Raw genomic sequence first — 22,660 nt, forward strand, 5'->3', positions numbered from 1 at the left:
CAGCCAAGAACTATCTATAGTTAGTGAATTGTGTATTTACAGACAGCAATGTGATCATGTATATAAATTATTCACTTCTGAAGGTTCAGAACAATGACAATCGCTGAAATCACAGAATCTAATAAAATATAATGTTAGGAAAAATTATTAAAAGTACTCTTAAATAGCCGAAACCGGTTTGGCTCAGTGGATAGAGCATCGGCCTGTGGACTGAGGGGCCCCAGGTTCGATTCCGGTCAAGGGCATGTACCTGGGTTGAGGGCACATCCCCAGTAAGGGATGTGCAGGAGGCAGCTGATTGATGTTTCTCTCTCATTGATGTTTCTAACTATCTCTCTCCCTTCCTCTCTGTAAAAGTTCAATAAAATATATTTTAAAAAAAAAAGTACTCTTAAATAAACATTTACTAATTCAAACTAATTGCAGGCAAGATAATTCTGAAAAATAAGGATGAAAAATTTCTTACAATAAAGTTTTCTAATAATTTCTAATTTCTATAATTTAATTTCTAAGTGGAATGCAACTATATAGGTCTTAATACACACCCACACATTCATTCTAGTGGGGAATAATTACATCAAAATCCTAGATTTAAATAACCTTTTATTCAAAGTAATCAATAAATAAGCCAAACTTCCTACCATATAAAGGGAAGGGGGGTTAATATTATGAGTCATAAATGTTTATCCTCTCTGATAATAACAGAAGCCTAATACTTTAATTTTTCCTAGAATTTAATTAAAAGACTAATTTGTTTTTAAATTAAATATCCTCAACAGCAATTTTACCAAAGAGAAGACAACTTCTTCTGAGGCCACCTCTGAAATAATTCTAATATAATCAAAGCATAATTTATTCAAAGAAGGAATTTAGGCAGAGAACTTTCAGTTGCTAAAGATAAGAAACAGGGCTTAGAAATCTAGAAGATGAAATGACTCATGTCTCTTTAGGGTTTTCAAACACACATCAAAGCACTAGACTCTAGAATTTGCTGAGTGATTTGCTAATTGAATAGCCAGCCTTATTATTCAAGCATCACACTTGGGATAACCAAATTTGAGAATAACTCCTATTGCCTAGATCTCTTCCTTCCTAATTTGTAGGTTCCATTTGCAAAGTCTGGCCTAATGCCGTTTCTCAAGTAGGTACACAACAGAAAAACAAATATTCAAAGCAGTACAGAATAAATTTTTAAAAATATAATCATACAATACTTTAGAGCAGGGTTTCTCAAGCTCAGCACTACTAATATTTTGGACAAGATATTTCTTTGTTGTGGGGGACTGTCCTGTGCATTGCAGGATATTTAGCAGCATCCCTGGTCCCTACTCACCAGATGTGAGTAGCACATTCCCCATCCACTTGTCATGATAAACAAAAATCTCTCCAGACATTGCCAAATGTTCCCCAGGGAGCAAAATCAAAACCAGGAAGTTAGGAGCCATTGCTTTAGAGAACTGTGATAACACTCTATCGTAAGATGAAGATAAAATGACAGTACACAATTAAGGTCATGAGTCTACAATTATCTATGAGATTATTTACAATCAGTCTTTTAGTATTTAGCAGGTTTTTTTGTTCTTGGCTCTGATTACTTCTATATATGTCCAGATAGCCATACTGCTGTGATAATTTTCATATATAGGTATCCCTTGCTTTTCGAAAATTCACAGTATGCCACTTAGCTTTTACAGAAGAAGATGTCTGTACGCATCTGTGCTTTATCTCTATTTATGTTGTGTATCTGTTAGCAAAATGTATCTTAAGGTATTAGAAAAACCTACGAGAGCTTGTAAGGGTGTTTGTGCACTTAGCATAAAACTGAACATAATTAAGGATGTTGATTGTGATGAACAAAACAAAGACATTTTATGTACATTGAACCTGCCTGCGTCCACCACAGAGAGAGAGAGAAACTTGAAAAGTGCCAAAGTGACTATTGGTTCTGCGAATAACAAAGTAGCTGGCACCCAGTATAGATGAAATGAAGATTACTGCTTGAGTGATGGGTGTACAAAATGTGGTGTTCTGTTATCATATACTTCATGAGAAATCAGTCTTTTTAATAAGTGAAACCACAGAGCACAAATATTATTTCTACCTATACAAGCTGTGTATTTATCATATCATTGCTGCTTTTACTATCTATTACTATTATTGTAGGTTGTATGTATTATTTGGTATGTTATTTTGGGGGATTGGGAATACTCAAAATATTTTGCATATATATCAATGATAATTACTTCTTCACTTTACACCATTCTGGCTTATAAAGTTTCATAGGGATGGCTCTACTTTCAAATGGCAGGGAAAACTTGCATTTCTCTCAAAAAGATGACCTTAGCCCTGGTCAGTGCGGCTCAGTTGGGTGGGCATCGTCCTGTGCACCTAAAGATTGCTGGTTTGATTCCCAGTCAGGACACATGCCCAGCTTTTGGGCTCAAGCCCCGGTGGGGATGTGCAGGAGGCAGCCTATCATATATTTTGCTCTCACATCTATGTGTGTGTTTTTTTTCTCTTCCTTCCTCTCACTCTCTAAAAAAAATAAATTTTTAAAAATTATTTTAAAAGACATGAAATACAACACTCTCAAAGCTCCATGTTTCTTCCGTGCCCTGTATCACAATTTACTTAAACTAACACTTCCCTTCTCAATAGAAATCTTTGATATACGATTTCCTGAATCAGTAATCTGAATACCACTTAAAATAAATAGACTTCTGAACATCAGAACGAATTAAACTTTCACTTGTTGCCGGAAGCCAATTCCAGCATGTCATAATTGCAAGAGTTTCATCAAAAGGTTGATGGAACTTGGGAACTCAACAAGGGCTGAGTCACATATGTTGTCACCTGTTGGGAAAAGCTGATGGCATTTCCCCAAACCTGAAAAGGATGCATTGATTGTTTGCTGCCAGACAACCCAGAGCATCTTAATCTACATGTTATTGCCTCCTACTGGCCAAACACCTGAATAGCTGTAGGCTAACATTTCCTCAAATCTGACAATGGACTCTGTAAATGAAACCTACCCTTTGAAGTACATAATCTCTGCCTCGCCTCAAGACAATTTGTGTTAATAAAAAGCATGGGGTCCTGAGACGAAGAGACCTTAGTTTCTTTAGCTAGGCTCCTCTGACCCCCAATGCCTTTCAGAATTATATTTTGTCACTGGACTCTTAAGTTACACACAGCCCCTTTTTCAGATTGCTGAACCCTTTTTAATGCTGGAACAAGAACCCGGCAACTTGTCTATTAGGAAAAAATAGCTTCTAATGGTAAAGTTTATCAGGGATTTAAATACTAAAGAAAGGCCAATTTAATCAATATCTAAGTAAACCCAAATTCTGCAATCAACACAAAATACCACTAAAAGGAAAAACAATGGAATTAGGTTTCCATAATTGAGATCACACTAACAAAATTCAGCTACAGTATTTAAGAAACAAGAGAAACAAATGGATCAACTTATAATTCCAATACTTACTATCTAATTTCTGTCCTTCTGTAAATGTTTCCAGAGCAGCAGCATAGTTTTTTTTATGGTATTCACATATCCTGTATGAACATATTAAAAATAAATGCCACAAACATGAGATTATGAAAAATAGCATTCTTTCTTAAATATATCCTAGTATTGTTTTCTAAAATAATCTATGTAACTTCTAATTCCCATTAATATCCAATTTTAGAATCCATCTCAGAAGGAATTTCTTGATTTTAATTGTATACACTTGTTTATTCCAAAACATAGTTATAAAGAATTAAATAAATTTCTTAATTAAAGGAAAGTCCCATCAACAGAAGCAAGCTGGGAAATCAACAGTAGCAGTAAAATAATACACAGATAGAGAGTTTTCATAGCACTAAATGTAGCCTCGTGTCCAGCTTGGTTGAGGAATAAATGTTCTCTAGTCAAAGGCAGTAAATTCCAAATAATGAACAGTTTAATCTATACCTTGCAGTTACTTCAATCTTCACTATTTTAAAATATACTACGTATACATCTCCTATCACATACTGCAGTTAATACAATAATAGAAACATAAATTATATTTAAAATTGAATCCTATCTCAGCTATACAATGTATGAATACAGAATTTACTATTTATATAAAGCTTACCACTAATTCATTCAACAATTTAAACACCTATTAATTGTCCAGATCCAACAAAAAGAATAGTTATTGCATACCCTTTTCTCAGCATAGCAGTGGGATTATTTGGATTAAATTCAAGAGATTTCTTTGCATCAGCAACAGCATCTATATGTATTTAAAAAAAAATTGTTTTTTAGTCAGCTTTTTACAGATCCTAACAAATATTACACATAAAATTTGAATCAGGTTTATGTTTTTAAGTTGGTAAAATGAACAAGTGGTTTAAATTAGGAAAAGCTAATTCAAGATATAATCCAATAAATATTACCCTCATATCTTCCTATTAGTCTAGTATTTAACTTCCTTTTTAGGCTCTCAGTCAATGAATAAAGCTGTGTGTTACAAAGCTCACCTAATTTTCTCATTAACATCATTCATGCAATTTGACTCAAGGTATTGAGTATAATTTTTGACTCAAGGTATAATGCAATTTGACTCAAGGTATAATTTTTCCCTACCCAGACTAATTAAAGTTAAACAAGTAATAAAGAAATACATTCCTTATAAAAATGCAAATAAGAACATTTCATTTAAATACTCTGTAAAACAGTAAATATGATGCTAATCTGTTAGCATATCCAATAACCACAAATAAAATCTGTATAAATTCTCTACCCACTGAAGAAGGGGTATCCATAGAATTTAAATGGGTGTTGCTTAACATAGTTTGTCACATTTCAGCTACTTCACCTTGTATGAAAGACCAATTTAAAAATCCTCAAAGATAATCTCTATTTTACTTGATTCATTGTATCATGGGCAAAATTTATAATTAACACTTAAAGAAGAAACAATATATTTTGTAAGAAAAGTTACCACAGTAATTCCCAAGAAGGATGTGACAATAAGCTCTTTGACAATAATATTGTGCATCATCCGGCTTCTGTTCCAAGGCCTTAGTCAGCTCCTACAAGCACAAACATATTGAGTATAAGTAATCTGTTTTCTAAAAGTCACTGAATTCTAATTAAATATGGTTTTTAATCAAATAAACTATTGCCATAAGCTATTTGGAGCAAAGAAAACAGAAACAAGCTAGGAGCTTTTCTTTGCAAGAGGATCAATATCTATCCCTCTCTGCCCTCTCCCCAGTAAGCCCACAGTTCCTGGCTTACAGTAGATACTCAATAAATGGTAATTATCACCTCATTTATTCTGAAGAGTTTAGTTGATATACACTGACCATCATAGATTTTTCTCCTTCTAATGCGGAGAAGACTCAAAATCATACAGAATTTGAAATGCCTAGAAAATATGAAGCTGTCCAATAAAATAAAATAAAAAAGAGCCCTGGCCAGGTGATTCATTTGGTTGGAGCAAAGTCAATGTGTGGCTATTGAAATAGTTTAACTAGAATGGAATACGGGTTCCATTCCCAGTCAGGGCACATACCTAGGTTTTGAGTTCAATCCCTGGTCGGAGAGTGTACAGTAGGCAATGATCGATGTTTCTCTCACATTGATATTTATTTTCTCTCTCTCCCTTCCTCACTCTCTAAAATCAATAAAAACATATCTTCAGGTGAGGATTAAAAGAAAAAAAACCTGAAAGTTTATCTAGAGTTCAGGAAGGTTAAAAGAATCAATAAATACACAATTAAGTTTAGCTGGTTCTCTACTACCCATTATCAATGCAGACAATCCTCCTAAGGTAGTGGTTCTCAACCTTCTGGCCCTTTAAATACAGTCCCTCATGTTGTGACCCAACTATAAAATTATTTTCGTTGCTACTTCCTAACTGTAATGTTGCTACTGTTATGAATCGTAATGTAAATATCTGATATGCAGGATGGTCTTAGGTGACCCCTGTGAAACGGTCGTTCGACCGCCAAAGGGGTCGCGACCCACAGGTTGAAAACCGCTGTCCTAAGAAATTACAGTATTCACTTGAAAGCCCAGATATAATACCTCACATTACCAAGTGATCAAGAGGTGATATTAGAGAGATTAAAATTTTTGTCACCTGGAACATTCAGTATATAAGTAGTAGCTGGAAAAATAATAATGGGAAGTATAGTATGATTAGAACAAATGAAGGCAAACAGGAACAATGTGATTTTCTACCCACTACTCACACACCCTAGGAATTTGCTAGTCTTCTTAAAAGTTAAACTATTTCAGAAGACACACACTGACTTTGCTTTGACCTAATAGTGTGATGATTTTCACAAAACAACAAATTCCATACCTGGTAATCATATCCCTAAAATCAAATATACCTAAACTCCAAACCGTTTTTATCATTTTCACCCTTCCTGCCCTGATCCAAGCAGTAGTGAATATTAGATCCTATTACTGGGTCTCTTGTCAAAACTCTCAATGTCTTTCCAGCTGAACCAGAGCAAAAGCCCGAGTCCTTCCAATGACCTAAAAAGCCATTCTTGATATGACTCTGTTATCTCTCTGATGTCATCTCTTACAATTGTTCCACTCAGCTCCTCCAATCTAGCCCAATGGCTCCTTGCTCTTCACACACCAGCAGGACTCTGGTAATTTGCTGCTCCCCTAGAATGTTCTTTCCCCAGATGTGCACATATTCATTTCCTCACTTCCTAGTTAGTGGCAAGACTATGCCAAAGTCGGGATTCAAATCCAGGTCTGTCTGATTCCAAATTGGACTTTAACCATTAAATAGCACTGCCTCTTGGTAATGTTCCTTTACTCCAAGTTTCATGCCATCTGATCTATGTATTATGTTTTCTAATGCTTTGAAATCCCTAAGTTAAATAATACCATCATGCACTAAACTTTGAATTTTGAAAACAGCTGATAGCTTCTTACTGACCTACTGCAAACATAACCTGCAAATGTCTCCTCAGCAAAGCAGACATACTATGGGTTCAATAGGCTGTTACAGATTATATCATCAATTCAAAAACTATTTCTAAACACACATAATGTAACAAAGATAGACCAGACATTGCAGGTACAAAGATAAATAGCATTCCTTTTCTTAAAAATAAAGTCAGGTAAAAAATTATGAATTTCAAACCAATTTGCAAATAACCTTTAAAAACACAAACCAGCCTTACTGGTGTTGCTCAATAGTTGAGCGTCAACCTATGAACCAAGAGGTCATGATTCGATAACTGGTCAGGCTACGTGCCCAGGTTGCAGGCTCAATCCTCAGTAGGGACTGTGCACAAGGCAGCCGATCAATGGTTATCATTGATGTTTGTCTGTCTCTCTCTCTCTCTCTCTCTCTCTCTCTCTCTCTCTCTCTCTCTCCCTTCCTCTCTCTGAAATAAAATAATACACACACACACACACACACAAAACATCCCACAAACCAAATGTTGGCCAAGAAAGACAATTTAGCTTGGCCGGCACTGCTCAGCAGTTGAGTGCCGACCTATGAACCAGGAGGTCGTGGTTCGATTCCCCGTCAGGGCACATGCCCAGGTTGCCGGCTCGATCCCCAGTGTGGGGCATGCAGGAGGTGACCAATCAATGATTCTCTCTCATCATTGATGTTTCTATCTCTTCCCTCTCCCTTCTTCTCTGAAATTAATAAAAAATATATATTTTTTTTAAAAAGAAGGACAATTTATGGTGACTCAGTTAAAGAAACTAAGCAACTGACTTACTGGGCTATCACTAAAAAATGTTACTGAAAAACTATTGAGCATTAATGAACATTATGATACATAAACTTGTAAGTCATGAATAAAGCACAATAATCAATTTATCTTGAATAAGCAATCTATATAAAAGGCTAATATGCTAAGTGTCCCTCCGATTGTCCAAACAGTCATTATGACAGGCACTGACCACCAGGGGGCAGATGTTCAACACAGGAGCTGCCGAGCTGCAGTGACTTGGCAGTGGCGGTTCTCAGGTGATGCACCCCAAAACCAGAGAAAAAGGTGCCTGATTCCTCATGGGGCCGTGCAATTCCACCTTTAGCCATGGGTTATGTTGTTGCTGGAGCACTGTCAGCCCTGAATCTGGTTTACTGCACACTTGCATTTGCGTTCCACACCCTGTACAACAGCAACTTTGCAGAGTGCCCTCTCACACTCTGGGGGATGTCAGAGAGCTGGTTTCGGCCCTATCCCCGCAGGCCAGACTGAGGGACCCCACCGCTGGAGAGACCTCACTTACTATGCAGATGCCCTCGAGCCACAGCACCACCCCAGGTGCAGCCGGCCAGGGAGGGACCACGGGAGGTTGGCTCCAGGGCATGTCCGGCCCTGTCTCACCCAGTCCCACCCCACCGGCCATTTTCTAATTAATTTCCTTTCAACGTGCACAAATCCGTGCACCAGGTCACTAGCATATACAATAAAACAAGAAAAAGTGAAGATAAAATAATGAGTTGTGGCTATATTAGCTACATCTGACTAGTGGTATGTTTCCAGAATTCTACTGTTTCTGTCACAACAGCTTGCTGGCTACTAGAGTACAAAGAGACTCTCTGTACCCTCTTGCAATCCAGGACCCCTCGGTGGATGTCGGACTGCCGGTTTCAGCCCAATCCCCGCAGGCCAGGCCGAGGGACCCCACCAGTGCATTAATCTGTGCACCAGGCCTCTAGTATGCATATAAGACCTTTGGTTAATCTCTTCCCGCCCTCCCCCTTCTCCCATTCCCCAGGAGATTGATTCATCAGTCTGTTCCATGTTTCCATGCCTGTGTGTTGAGCGTCTGCCCCCTGGTAGTGAGTGCACTTCCACAGGAGAAGCACCACTCAGCCTGAAGCCGGCTCATGGCTGGCCAGTGCAATAGCAGTGGTGGGAGCTTCTCCTGCCTCTGCAGCAGCACTAAGGATATCTGACTGACAGCTTAGGCCCACTCCTTGTGGGCCTAAGCCATTAGTCAGACATCCCCCAAGGGCTTCCAGGCTGCCAGAGGGATGTCTGACTGCCAGCATAGGCCTGATCTACAGGTGGACATACCCCGAGGGCTCCCAGACTGCAAGAGGGCACAGGCCGGGCTGAGGGACCCCCTCAAATCCATGAATTTTCATGCACTGGGCCTCTAGTGCCCAATATAAGTAGCAACCATCTGCAGATCTCTCTGTAGTTCTTTCCAGGTGGCTGCAGGAAGTGGCTGACGTTGCACCTCCCGGGAGGGCCCAAAGTCAGTGCACCCAGTAGACAGCTTCAGATAATACCAGATTACAACTCTACACATCCACAAGTGACACTCTCAAAGGGCAGACTCAGTGAGCCCCAAAGCCCCACTGAAGCAAGTCCTGCTCCACTGGGATATCTCTTGCACAGCTGCTCTTCCACTATAGTCACAGCTGGTACTCACAGCCAATTGGCCTGGAGGTCAATTCCTCTCAATGACGCCAACAGCAATCAAGGATCAACTATAAGACTGTGTACACAGACACACAGCGGCGCAACTAGAGTTCCCAGCTCAGGTGACTGGGGAGGCTGAGCCACTGGGCCCTACGAGACACCTACTACACAAGGCCACTCTACTAATTCCAGGAGACATAGCAGCTCTACCCAGTACTTAGAAACAAACACAGGGAAGCAGTTAAAATGCAGAGACAAAGAAATATGTCACAAATGAAAGAAACTGAAGCAAGCAAACTACTGGATACAGAGTTCAAAACAATGATTATAAGGTTACTCAATTATCTAATGAGATCTTCAAGGGACTTAGTGAGACTTTCAAAGATGTTAGTGAGAATTTCAATCACATGAAAAAGGACCAGTCAGAAATTAAGCATACACTAACTGAAATAAAGAATTACAGGGATTAAAAAGTAGAATAGAGGATTCTGAGAATCAAATCAATGATTTGGAATATAAGAAAGCAAAAAAGACCCAATCAGAAGAGCAAAAAGAAAAAAAAATCCAAAAATATGAAGCTAATTTAAGGAGCCTCTGGAACACCTTTAAGCTTAACAACATTCGCATTATAGGGGATGCCAAAAGGAGAAGAGAGAGAGCAAGACATTGAAAACCTGTTTGAAAGAATAATGACAGAAAACTTCCCCTACCTGGTGAAAGAAATAGACTTCCAAGTTCAGGAAGCACAGAGTCCCAAACAAAAGGATCCCAAAGAGGACCACACCAAGACACATCATAATTAAAATGCCATAGAAGGGAGTGGCAAGAAATATTCAAAGTGATGAATAGCAAGGACCTGCAACCAAGATTATTCTACCCAGCAAAGCTATCATTTAGAATTGAAGGTCAGATAAAGAGCTTCACAGAAAATAAAAAGCTAAAAGAATTGATTACCACCAAACCAGTATTACATGAAATATTGAAGGGAGGGGAAGGGGGAGGAGGATGAGGGGGGGGGGGAGGAGGAGGAGGAGGAGGAGGAGGAGGAGGAGGAGGAGGAGGAGAAGGAGGAAAAGATAAATATGAACAATAAAATGGCAATAAATACATTGAATCTATAAATCAAAATAAATGAACAAGAAATCTAATGAACAAAATAAACTGGTGACTAAAATAGAATCAGAGACATGGAAACATGGGCCAGACTGATGAATCTCAAAGGGGAGGGGAGGGGAGTAGAGGAGGAAGAAGTGATTAACCAAAGATCTTACATGCATGCATGCATTACCTATGGACACAGACAATAGGTTGGTGAAGGCCTGGGACAGGGCAGGAACGGGATGGAGGCGGGCAATGGGGGACAAAAGGGGACCATCTGTAATACTCTCAACAATAAGAGTATTTTTTTAATGAAAAAATAATAAAAAGGACTATTAAAAAATGCAATGTCACCCAATAAATTGAATTTAAAAAATAAAATAAAGTGCTACTTACAGGAAAACAGTTGTTAAGATTAAAAGCAAAAGTAGTCTTGCCCTGACTGGTTTGGTTCAGTGGATAGAGTGTCGGCCTGCGGACAGAGGGGTCCCGGGGTTCGATTCCGGTCAAGGGCATGTACTTGGTTGCAGGCACATCCCTAGTGGGAGGTATGCAGGAGGCAGCTGATCGATGTTTCTCTCTCATCAATGTTTCAAACTCTCTATCCCTCTCCCTTCCTCTCTATAAAAAATCAACAAAATATATTTTTTTTTAAAAAAAGCAAAAGTAGTCTTGCTCAGACTGACTGAAAGTTTGAAGGCCTTTAGCTCTGGGTATCCCAATTTGATTCCATTTTCTCTTTTCTTCCAGCCACAGCTAATCCCCATTCATGGACGATAAACAATATCAACCCTTCTCCCTTCCTAAGCTATGATGGAGAAAAACCACATAACCATGCAGAACTGGTGCCAATGCATGCTTATGCTAACCAGCTATGCTCTCAACAAAGTTATCCTTAGTCAGCTACTTCAAAGTCAGGTATCAAACCTTTCATTATATCATACACCCCCAATCCTACCATCTCCTCCAAAAGATGACCCTAATGTATTGAAACCAGAGACTTATCACTTCTGAACCATAACATGAGCTAGGTCACAAGACAGTGAGTATATTTCAGGCAGGAACTGCCAAGTCCAAAGGCTGCTCAACAGAATTAATCATAGCAAATTCAAGTAATGGAAAGAAAGCCAGTGTGGTTAGAACAACAGAGCAAAGAAACTACAATACCTACCTCAGGGGCCTCAACATGTATCTTACATTACCTATCTTCAGAAAAAAACTTTCAAAGGTCCTATTTTGTTCCAATTTAAAGACAGGGATTGTGATCCAGAGTGATAATAGGAACTTTCCTGAGGTTACAAAATTATTATGAAACCAGGATTTCAACCCAAGCAGTCTCATTCCATGCCCATTCTTATAATAAATTGTGCTACATTTAATACAATGGAATACTACACGGCAATGAAAAAGAACTAGGATTCACACAATATGAATGTATCCCACACATTAGATCCCACACATTGGAATGTATCCCATGTTTAAAGCAAGACAGAGTGCCTATAATCAACTGAGTACCTTCCTGTCTACAATCCTGTTTATGTTAAGTGCAAGAACAAGTAAAACTAATTGATGGTGATGGAAGTCACAACAAGGTTCGTCTTGTGGGAAAGAATTATTGGCTGGGAAGAAGAATGAATTTTGAGGATGAAAGTGTTCTATTATATATGTAGATGTGACATACACGTATGTAAAACAACAACTAAATTAGTTGCAGACTTCAAATCTGTGTTATCTACATATGTCATCCTATCTAATAAAAGACAAAAAGGGTAATTGACCGTACCTTCGCTACGCTTCCCATTGGCTAATCAGGGCGATATGCAAATTAACTGCCAACCAAGATGGCGGCTGGCAGCTACGCAGCTGAAGCGAGCAGGAGGCTTGCTTGCTCCAGTGATGGAGGAAGCCAAGGTTCCCCGCCTGCCATGGCCCGGCTCTGAGCTCCGAAAGCAACAAAGTTTCAATTATAGAAGCTAAACAAACCCCAGTTACCTGATTTCAGCAGGCCATGGCCTCAGAGCTGGGAGCAAGCAGGAGCCAGCTCTCAGCTCCAGTGACGGCAACATAGTTTCAATTATAGAAGGTAAATAAAACCAAGAATAAGAAAAAAGTAGAAGCTGGGAGCTTCAGTTGCTGGCCAACCTGAAAATGGCCCTCAGCCCCTCACCCAGACTGGCCAGGCACCCCAGTGGGGACCCCCACCCTGAAGGGTGTGTGACCAGCTGCAAACAGCCATCATCCCCTCATCCAGGCTGGCCAGGCACCCAAGCGGGACCCCCACCCTGATCCAGGACACCTTTCAGGGCAAACCAGCTGGCCCCCACCCGTGCACCAGGCCTCTATCCTATATAGTAAAAGGGTAATATGCAAACTGACCCTAATAGCAGAAAGACTGAGAATGACTGGTCACTATGACACACACTGACCACCAGGGGGCAGACACTCAATGCAGGAGCTGCCCTCTGGTGGTCAGTATGCTCTCACCTGGGGGAGCTCTGCTCAGCCACAAGCCAGCTGATGGCTGCCAGTACAGCAGTGGTGGTGGGAGCCTCTCCTGCCTCCTCAGCAGCGCTAAGGATGTCCTACTGCAGCTTAGGTCTGCTCCCCGCTGGCAAGTGGACATCCCCCGAGGGCTGCCGGGCTGCCAGAGGGATGTCTGATTGCCAGCTTAGGACCAATCCCCCGGGGAGCGGGCCTAAGCCAGCAGGTGGTCATCCCCCGAGGGGTCCCAGACTGCAAGAGGGCACAGGCCGGGCTGACGGACACCCCAGTGCACAAATTTTTGTGCACCGGGCCTCTAGTACTTCATTAAAAAAATAAAAAGTAAAATAAGCCCTAGCCGGTTTGGCTCAGTATTTAGAACGTCTGCCTGTGGACTGAAGAATCTCGAGTTCTATTCTGGTCAAGGAGGGCACCTCGGTTGCAGGCTCCATCCCCACCCCCAGTTGGGGTGCATGCAGGAGGCAACTAGTTGATGTGTCTGTCTCACATTGATGTTTCTCTCTCTGTCTCACCCCCTCTCTAAAAAAAAAAAAAAAAAAAAAAAAATCAATGGGAAAAATATCCTCAGGTGAGGATTAACAATAAAAAAAGCAAAACAAATGAGATAAAGACATCAATATCCTTTAAAAGCAACTTTCCAAAGGAGGCTCTGAACCTAAGAGAACCACAACAAATTCTGAAAATAACTATCTAGCTGACATAAGGAATGGTGGAGAGAAATTCTCGTACCTCCTGAACATGATTCTACTACTGACCCCAGAGGCCTCACTGGGAAATATTATAGTACAACTGACTAATCAACCACTTTATCTGAAGGCCTTCATATTCAGAAAATACATATGCTGGTCTAAGAGGCACTAAGGGACTGAGCTCGGGTTTCCTTTCCACTTCATCTCATGCTGTTTTCACCCCTCTCTAGTCGAATGGGCCTTTTTGCTGCTCCTTGTACAAACCAGCTTCATTCCTACATCAGAATCTCAGCATTGCCTGGAATGCTTACTCCAAAGCTCCCAGCTCATTCCCTAGGTCTCTGCTCAAACCTCACCTCCTCAGAAAGGCTCTACTACCACGTGGCAAATTATTTTCAGAAGTTATAGGTAGGAAAAAGATTCTCTCGCCTCAAACTACTAACCTTAGGTATGTTAGAGTATAACAAGAGAACAGGGTTTCGTTTCTTCTCCTGGTGTTTCAAAGCAAGGAACCCCTGGCTCAATTTTGTGACCCACTGCCTCGTGTATCTTTAGCTTGGGCTCTCTTTATTACTTTGTATTATTTAATTCTTGCCCTTTTACTTTCTCTTATGGCTTTATAGCCATTCACTTCACACAAACACAAAGTGCTTTTTTAAGTCAGTTAAATATATAAATACGACTTAAATCACTAGCAGTCGGCGCCTCGCACACATCAACTCCAAAAAAATATTGTTTTGAGGAATACACAAATGAGTCAATAATGAACAGTGGCAGGGCATATACACTCTGCACATCGCCTGGGACATAAGCATGGCAAGGATGACTGTCAAACGAAAAAAACGAATTAAATATCATCAAGCTTGGATTTCACTTCTTCGTCTAGTCAGATGTCATTTAAAAAAAAAAATAAACCCTTCACGGTCAACTAGAGATATCAACTACAGAAACAGACAACGTTTTTCTAAAGACCTGCGAGGGTGAAGAAACGGTCTAGGAATGGGAGGGGCAGGAACAGGGTCTGGGTTAGCGGAGCCACTAGAGAGAGAAGAGAGGAAGAGGAGGCTGACTCTGTGTGCACGAGGCTGAAACACCGCAGAAACAGCACACACGGCCCCGGAAAGGAAGACATGTGCTGGAGGAGGCGGGGTTCGCCGCCATCCCCAGAGGAGAGGAGAGGAGGCTGGGACGGGTTCTCTCACCTCTAAGGCCGCCTGGGGGTCCTCGTCAATCAGAGCATCTGAGAAGCTCCGGCAAAACCTGCCAAGAAAGCAACGACTTCAGCAGGGCGCGCAAACCCAGGGAAGGGGGGCAGGGGATGAAAATAAATAGCAAAAAGAAGAAAAAACACGTACGTTTGGGCTGTTGCAGGTCCAGCTGCAGCCGCCGCCATCTCTACTAGTCAATGTTGTGTTGCTGCAGCTGCTACTACGGAGATTACCAGCTTCGCCGCCGCCCGAGGGGGAAACTTCTGGAGAGACACCAACCGAGCTTCCGCTCTAAGTAGCCAACGAGCAGCCACGCTGCGTGCCGCGGAGGGAGCGGACCGGAGGGGAGGGAAGAAGGGGAGGGAGGCGAAAAGCAGGCGCGGGGCTCGCCGGGACCTTGGAGGACCCAGTCTCCCGGCCCAGCCCCCTTCTGGTGACCAGCACTCCTACTCCCCGCCCCTCGCAGCCATGGTAATGGAGGCCTCGGCTGGCCCTCTTACGCCACGCGCCCGCACTCTGACAGATGCCTCTGGGGTAGTAGCTTAAAAGGACTTTGGTAATAAACTGTCATTGCTCGGGAACGTGTGGCGTTTGGGGACGTTTAAATGCCTGTTAATAACAAGCCACATCGAGCTCCATTGTCACAATTCACCACAGCTCTCCTGGTTACTGGAGACAGACTAGCCTTTCGTGCCCCGTGACGTCACTTGCTGTTATGTGAAAGTTCCCGGATGGCAGCGGGTCACTCACAGGATCTTTGCGCTGGGAACCCTAAAGAAGTCGCCGGAAGTCGTTCTGCCCCGCAGAGGCTACAGACCGAAGTCTTTTGTTTCCGGTGTGGGGGCACTGTTCCATTCCTCTGAACGCCACTGGCGCAGGTTTCCTTCCCAGTTAGCTTCCCAGATTAAGAAGAAAACCCTGTTCCTGCGAAAGGCACTGAAAGGAAGAAGGTGGGCCGAAGTCTCAGTGCTGCTTGACTTTCCAACCTAGTCGGTTAGGCTCTCCCTCCCCGGTCTTTGTCGCTGGCAGATCAGGTAGAAGAAGCTTCCAGCAAGTACTCCGGCCAGGGGTGGGAGGAGCAAGAGGGAGTGGGAGTAAGCGGCTCAGCCAGAGACAAAAAGTAAATGAACGTGAGTGTTAGTACACCCAAAATCTAAACTAAGCTCTGGGACTCAAAGATGTTAATGCCCTCCAGAAACGTAAACCAGTGCTGTTGTAAGTGGTAAAATGAAAGAAGGGGGATAGTCATGTGATAGCAAGGAGGGTCACTTAGGGGAATATAAGGTCTAGGAATGGATTCCTCAAAGATGTGGAAGCCTATGAGCCGCAAAAGATGAATTAGAATTAGTTGATGATGGAATTGGAAAAGGTAATCCAGAATAGGATTTGCGTTATAAACGGTAATGTGAACTCTCTTTCAGGTGGGGGTAGTTGCTGGCTCAGTTCCCAGTTGAGAGTTCGATCCGCAGTAGAGGGCTTGCAGGAGGCAGTCGAGGGATGATTCTCTTTCATCGTTGAGGTTTCTATCTATCTCTTTCTCACTCCCTTCCTCTCTGAAATCAATAAAAAACTTTTTTTAAAAGAATGATTGAAGGGGTTCCCTCTGCCCCACCGCCACCCATGAGGCCAAAGTGGGAGGAGCGTGGAGAATGATTAAAGGGAAAAAGAGAACAGCAGTTGGGAGACCATTGCTGTTTTACAGGGGTGGGGAAGGGGGAAATGCCCCTTTCTTTCCTCTAGTTCTTTTGGCTGGTCCAGTCAAATTAACAGGAGGCAGATTGACAAGAGAAAATCAAATTTAATATTATGTGCATGGAAACATCACATACATGAGTCACAGACTATGCATACCTTACAGTTTCAGAGATAGAACGGAGGATTGAGCTATATAAGACATCCTGAGCTAGGGATGAAATAAGGTGCCTTGGGGACTTCAAAAGGTCATTGCAGGATGATAAAAGTGGACATTCAGTAATTAGTAGTTTGCCCTGCCCTATACTAGATAGGTCAAAAGAAGTTATCTCTGATATAGTAGGTAGGTCAAAAGAAGTTATTGCTGATAATCTCTCAAAAGCAAGGCCTCTAATTCAAGTTCTTCTAGGTACTTGGGGGAAGAGGGCAGAATTTTCTCTTGAGCCTGAAGCTAAAATTGCCTTTACCTCAAAGTGATCTGCATACCACTAAGGAACATCTTGGGGTGGCTTGTTCTGGACTCTAACACAGGCCAAAGTGACTCATAAATAGCTCAGCGGTGGTAAGGATGGAGAGGAAGGTAACAATTACAGAAATATTTAAGTTAAAACTTTCTGGGTTTGTTGATCTTTTATGATTAATGCTCTTTGTATCTTATATAATAAAGCTTTGCCTATGCCAAGGCCGTGAAGAAAATTCTGTTTTCTTCTAGATGCTTTATTATTTTACCATGCATATTCAGGTCTGATTTACTTCAAATTAATTTTTGTGAAAGGTAGGAAGTTGAAATCAAGGTTTATTTCGCCCCACATGGATATCCAATTGATTCTGTCTTATTAAAAAACACCATCATTTGCCATGTCCCCCAGTAAATTCATTTTAAGTATTTTTTATTTCTCAATTAGTTTATGTACAATATTATATTAGTTTCAGGTGTACAACGGAGTGATTAGACATAATATAACTTACAAAATTATCATCCCAATAAATGTAGTACCCATCTGACACCATACATAGTGTCAATATTATTGACTATATTCCCTAGCTATACTTTGCATCCCTATGACTGTTTTGTAACTACCAATTTGTACTTATTAATCCACTCACATTTTTTGCCATCCTCCCCAAGCTCCTTCCCCACTAGCAATCGTCAAAATGTTCTCTGTATGTATGAGTCTCTGTTCTGCTTGTTGGTTTATTTGGGGGCTTTTTAGAATTCACCCAGAAGTGAAATCATATGGCATTTGTCTTTCCCTACCTAACTTATTTCATTCAACACAATACCCTCTAGGTCCATCCCTGTTTTTGCAAATGGCAAGATTTCATTCTTTTTTTATGGCTGAGTCATATTCCATTGTATATATGCACCACTTCTTCCTTATCCATTCACCTATTGATGAGCACTTAGGTTGCTTCCACATCTTGGCTATTGTAAATAATACTGCAGTAAACATATAAATGCACAAGTCTATTTGATTTAGTGTTTAGGGTTTCTTTGATTAAATACCCAACAATAGAATGGCTGGGTCATTTTTTGTCTTTGTTATAGCCTTTTTAAAAAGTCTATTTTGTATGATATAAGTATTATTACCCCAGCTTTTTTTTTTCCATTTCCAATTTCATGAAATGTCTTCTGTAAGATATTTGACTGTCAATCTGTGTGTATCTTTTGATCTGACACAGCATATGTAGACAGCATATGAAAGGGTCTTATTTGTTATCCATTCAACCACTGTATGTCTTACGATTGGAGCATTTCATCTATTTGCATTTAAAATAATTAAATGTTGATAGATATGTATATTTTACCATTTTATTATATTTTTTACCATTTTATTATTTATATTGTTTTCTGTTCTTCAAGAAGACCCTTTAACATTTCATGTAATACTGATCGGGTGGTGATGAACTCCTTTAGCTCATTTTTGTCTGGGAAACTCTTTATCCTTTGATTCTAAATGATAGCTTTGCTGGTAGAGTAATCTTGATTGTAGGTCCCTGCTTTTCATCACTTTGAATATTTCGTGACAATCCCTTGTGGCCTGCAAAGTTTCTGTTGAGAAGTCAGCTGACAGTCTTATGGGAGCTCCCTTGTAGGTAACTAACTGCTTTTCTCTTGCTGCTTTCAAAATTCTCTCTTTGTCTTTACCTTCTTGCATTTTATTTATTTTTAATTAATTAAATTTTCTTTTGAAGTTAGAACTGGCAGGTTTTAATAGTACAGTAGATATGGTGTGTGAGGCAAATAGGAGAGTCAAGGATGATTCCAGGGTTTTAAGGAGATGATGTTTTGTTTTGTTTTAATTTTTTTTAATCTTTATTGTTGAAAGTATTACATATGTACCCACTTCCTACCCCCCTCCCCCACTGACCATTTCTAGACTACCCCAACCCCAGGCTTTTACCAAGCTATTGTTTGTGTCCAGGGGTTATGCATATATGCATACAAGTTCTTTGGTTGATCACTTCCCACACACCTTCTTGCATTTTAAATATGATGTGACTTGGTGTGGGCCTCTTTGGGTTCATCTTTTTTGGGACTCTATGCTTCCTGGATTTATATGTCTATTTCCTTAACCAGGTTAGGGAAGCTTTTTGTCATTATTTTTCCAAATAGGTTTTCAATTTCTTGCTCTCTCTCTTCTCCTTCTGGTACCCCATAATGTGAATGTTGGTACACTTAAAGTTGTCCCAGAGGCTCCTTACAATATCCTCATATTTTTAATTCTTTTTTTGTACTTTGTAACACTTTTATTAAGAGTGAACCAATATCAGTATTCCTAAACTGTAAAACAATGGGGAACTGAAGTAAATATTAGGAAACAATAGGGATCCTAAATAATAGACAAAACCCCTTAAATTTTCTTATTGCTTATATACATCAATGTGTAATATTTAAGCATCACTGAACTCCTTATTAAGCAAACATTTTTTTCATATGCTGCCTTCTCTTTATTTTTCTATGCCTTTATCTTTTGAATTTCAGCAATCCTACCTGAATAGCTTTATCTTCTGGTGCTATCTCCTGGGCTTCCTTTTTCCTTTTTTTAAAAAATATATATCTTTGTATTGATTTCAGAGAGAAGGGAAAGGGAGAGAGAGAAACATCAGTGATGAAAGAAAATCATTGATCAGCTGCCTCCTATACAACCCCCACTGGGGATCAACCCTGAAACTCAGGCATGTGTCCTAATTGGCAATTGAACCATGACCTCATAGTTCATAGGTCATTGCTCAACAACTGAGCCACACCAGCTGGGCAATTTTTCTTTTTAAAGTACTTTGAGGGGCATCAGAGGATGATTTAGGTGGAAAGGGCTATGAGGGAACCATCTTGGATGCTAGAATGTACTTATATCAGTGTGTTCAGATTTAAAATTTTATCAAGTTGTACACTTAAGATTTGTGTACTTTACGCTTCAATAAAATAGGAGGGAAAGATTTAAAGGAAAGAAAATTAAACAGTCCACTTGAAATTTTAAAAAATGACATTTACAATAGCATAAAAAATGTTAAGTACTGAAAAATATATCTGACACAGCATTGCAAAATGTATACATTGAGACTTACAAAACATTGATTAGAGAAAGTAAAGAACACTTAAATGGAGAGACACTTTATGTTCATGAGTCCAAAGACCAACTCATGTTGGTTCTTCCCAAATTGGTTTATAGATTCAACATGATCCCACGCAAAATTGAGGGTTTTTTTCATTGTAGAAGTTGAAAAAAGCTTCTGAAATTCAAATGAAAATACCAAAAATTTAGAATAGCCAAATAAACTTTGTAAAAGAAGAAATTTAGATAACTAACACTACCTGATTCCAACACATCAACCTTCTGTATTGGCACAAAAATAGGCAAATCAATAGAACAGAGTCCATAAATAGACCCATACATGTATGGACAACTGATTTTAAACAAAAGTCCAAAGGTAATTCCAGGTAGAAAGGATACTCTTTTTAGACTTTTGGATATACAAAAGTAAGAAAGTGAACTTCAAACATACCCTGCACCATACAAAAATTAACTCAAAATGGATCTTGGACCTAAATGTAAAACTCAAAACTATAAAACTTATGGAGGAAAGAAAATTGCTGTGACCTTGGAGTAAGTAAAGATTTCATAGACATGACACCAAAAGCCAAGTCTTTCATGACCATAAAAGAAGTTAGTAAATTAGACTTTACCAAAATTTTAAAAGTTTTGGTACTTTGAAAATATTTGTGAATCACATCTGATGAAGAGTTTTTGTAACAGAGTGAAATGCATGGTCTCTGAGTCCATCTTCTTTAAGTTCCCATGACCTTCAGGCTAACAGCTTCTGCTTTAGACATGCTAATCATTAGAGGAATTCTGCTTGGGACTTGAGTTTTTACAACAACAGCTCTCCTATTTTCCCTTCCCTTAACATAAAAGGAGCCTGGACTCTCTACTTTCTTAATATGGATTTGAGGACTAGATGTCCCATCTTCTTGGTTGGCGCCTACATGATCAATAAACCTGTCCTTATTCCAAATTGATATTTTGAGTTTTAGCTTTTTGAAGTGTCAGGCACACAACTTAGAACAAGTAACACTTGTTGCCGGGGTCCATCCCCGGGGGTCCAGGGGTTCCCAAAGGTGTGGATGGAGTCGGCAAAGAATGTTTTACACGGAGACAGCGTTCAGAACTCTCTAGCTCTCTTTAGTCTCCGTGGATCTTCCTGTGCCTGACTGAGGCCACAGAAAAAGATCCTGAGGCAAGCTGAGCCTTTATTTTTATAGTCAGAGGTAAACAAGGTAGTGGTTACCAAAGTTACACTGTTCTTGTGAGTTTCACTTGTTTTTGTTCTTGTTGCACTTCCCTCAGCCCATTAGCTTCCCAGGTAAGATCTAGAGAGCGTTATAAGGTCAAGCCTAATTATGCTAAGAGGACTGTGCCCTCTAAGCTGGGACTTGTTTGTGACTTTGCCAACAGGTCAGTCCCAGGCTTAACCCTATAGCGGCCCCCCACAACTTGTATCCAGGATTTATAGACTTCTCAAAACTCAGTAATAAAAAAAACGATAGAATTTTTTAAATGGGCAAAAAAAAATTTAACAGTCACTTCATCAAAGAAGATATATGGATCAGAAAAGAAACACATGAAAAGGTACTCAAAATCATAAGTCATTAGAAAAATGCAAATTAAGACTGACCATGGGGCGGTGATTCCGGAAGAAACAAGAGTGCGGCGTGAACACGAAGAAGCAAAAGAAAACAAGGAAGTATGCGACCATGAAGCGAATGCTCAGTCTCAGAGATCAGAGGCCTAAAGAAAAGGAAAGATTAAAACCTAAAAAGAAAGACTAGACCACCAACTTACACCATACACAAAAATAAACTCAAAATGGATAAAGGACTTAAATGTACGACAGGAAACCATAAAAATTCTAGAAGAATCCAAAGGCAACAAAATCTCAGACATATGCCGAAGCAATTTCTTCACTGATACAGCCCCTAGGGCACATGAAACTAAAGAGAAAATGAACAAATGGGACTACATCAAAATAAAAAGCTTCTGCACAGCAAAAGAAACCATCAACAAAACAACGAGAAAACCCACTGTGTGGGAAAACATATTTGCCAATGTCATATCTGATAAGGGCCTAATCTCCAAAATTTATAGGGAACTCATACAACTTAACAAAAGGAAGATAAACAATCCAATCAAAAAATGGGCAAAGGACCTAAATAGACACCTTTCAAAAGAGGACATTCAGAAAGCCAAGAGACATATGAAAACATGCTCAAAGTCACTAATCATCCGAGAGATGCAAATCAAAACAACAATGAGGTACCATCTCACACCTGTCAGACTGGCTATCATCAACAAATCAACAAACGACAAGTGCTGGAGAGGATGTGGAGAAAAAGGAACACTTGTGCACTGCTGGTGGGAATGCAGACTGGTGCAGCCACTATGGAAGACAGTATGGAGTTTCCTCAAAAAACTACAAATGGAACTCCCATTTGACCCTGTGATCCCACTTCTAGGAATATATCCCAAGAAACCAGAAACACCAATCAGAAAGGATATATGC

General features: G+C 40.1%; 1 protein-coding gene across 1 annotated transcript in view; it reads right to left on the minus strand.

Moving 5' to 3' along the window:
• SUGT1 (SGT1 homolog, MIS12 kinetochore complex assembly cochaperone) overlaps window positions 1–15,287 on the minus strand; it is a 61,862-nt gene extending 46,575 nt beyond the window's left edge. The window contains exons 1-5 of the mRNA XM_036299191.1: window positions 15,053–15,287; window positions 14,900–14,957; window positions 4,977–5,067; window positions 4,196–4,265; window positions 3,488–3,558 (exon numbers count right to left, since the gene is read on the minus strand). Coding sequence (XP_036155084.1) covers window positions 3,488–3,558; window positions 4,196–4,265; window positions 4,977–5,067; window positions 14,900–14,957; window positions 15,053–15,090 — 328 coding nt within the window. The 5' untranslated portion in view covers window positions 15,091–15,287. The remainder of the gene's footprint in view (window positions 1–3,487; window positions 3,559–4,195; window positions 4,266–4,976; window positions 5,068–14,899; window positions 14,958–15,052) is intronic.
• Between the last annotated feature and the right edge of the window lie 7,373 nt (window positions 15,288–22,660).

Source organism: Myotis myotis, unplaced genomic scaffold (genome assembly GCF_014108235.1).
Source record: "Myotis myotis isolate mMyoMyo1 unplaced genomic scaffold, mMyoMyo1.p scaffold_m19_p_3, whole genome shotgun sequence".
NCBI lineage: Eukaryota > Metazoa > Chordata > Mammalia > Chiroptera > Vespertilionidae > Myotis > Myotis myotis.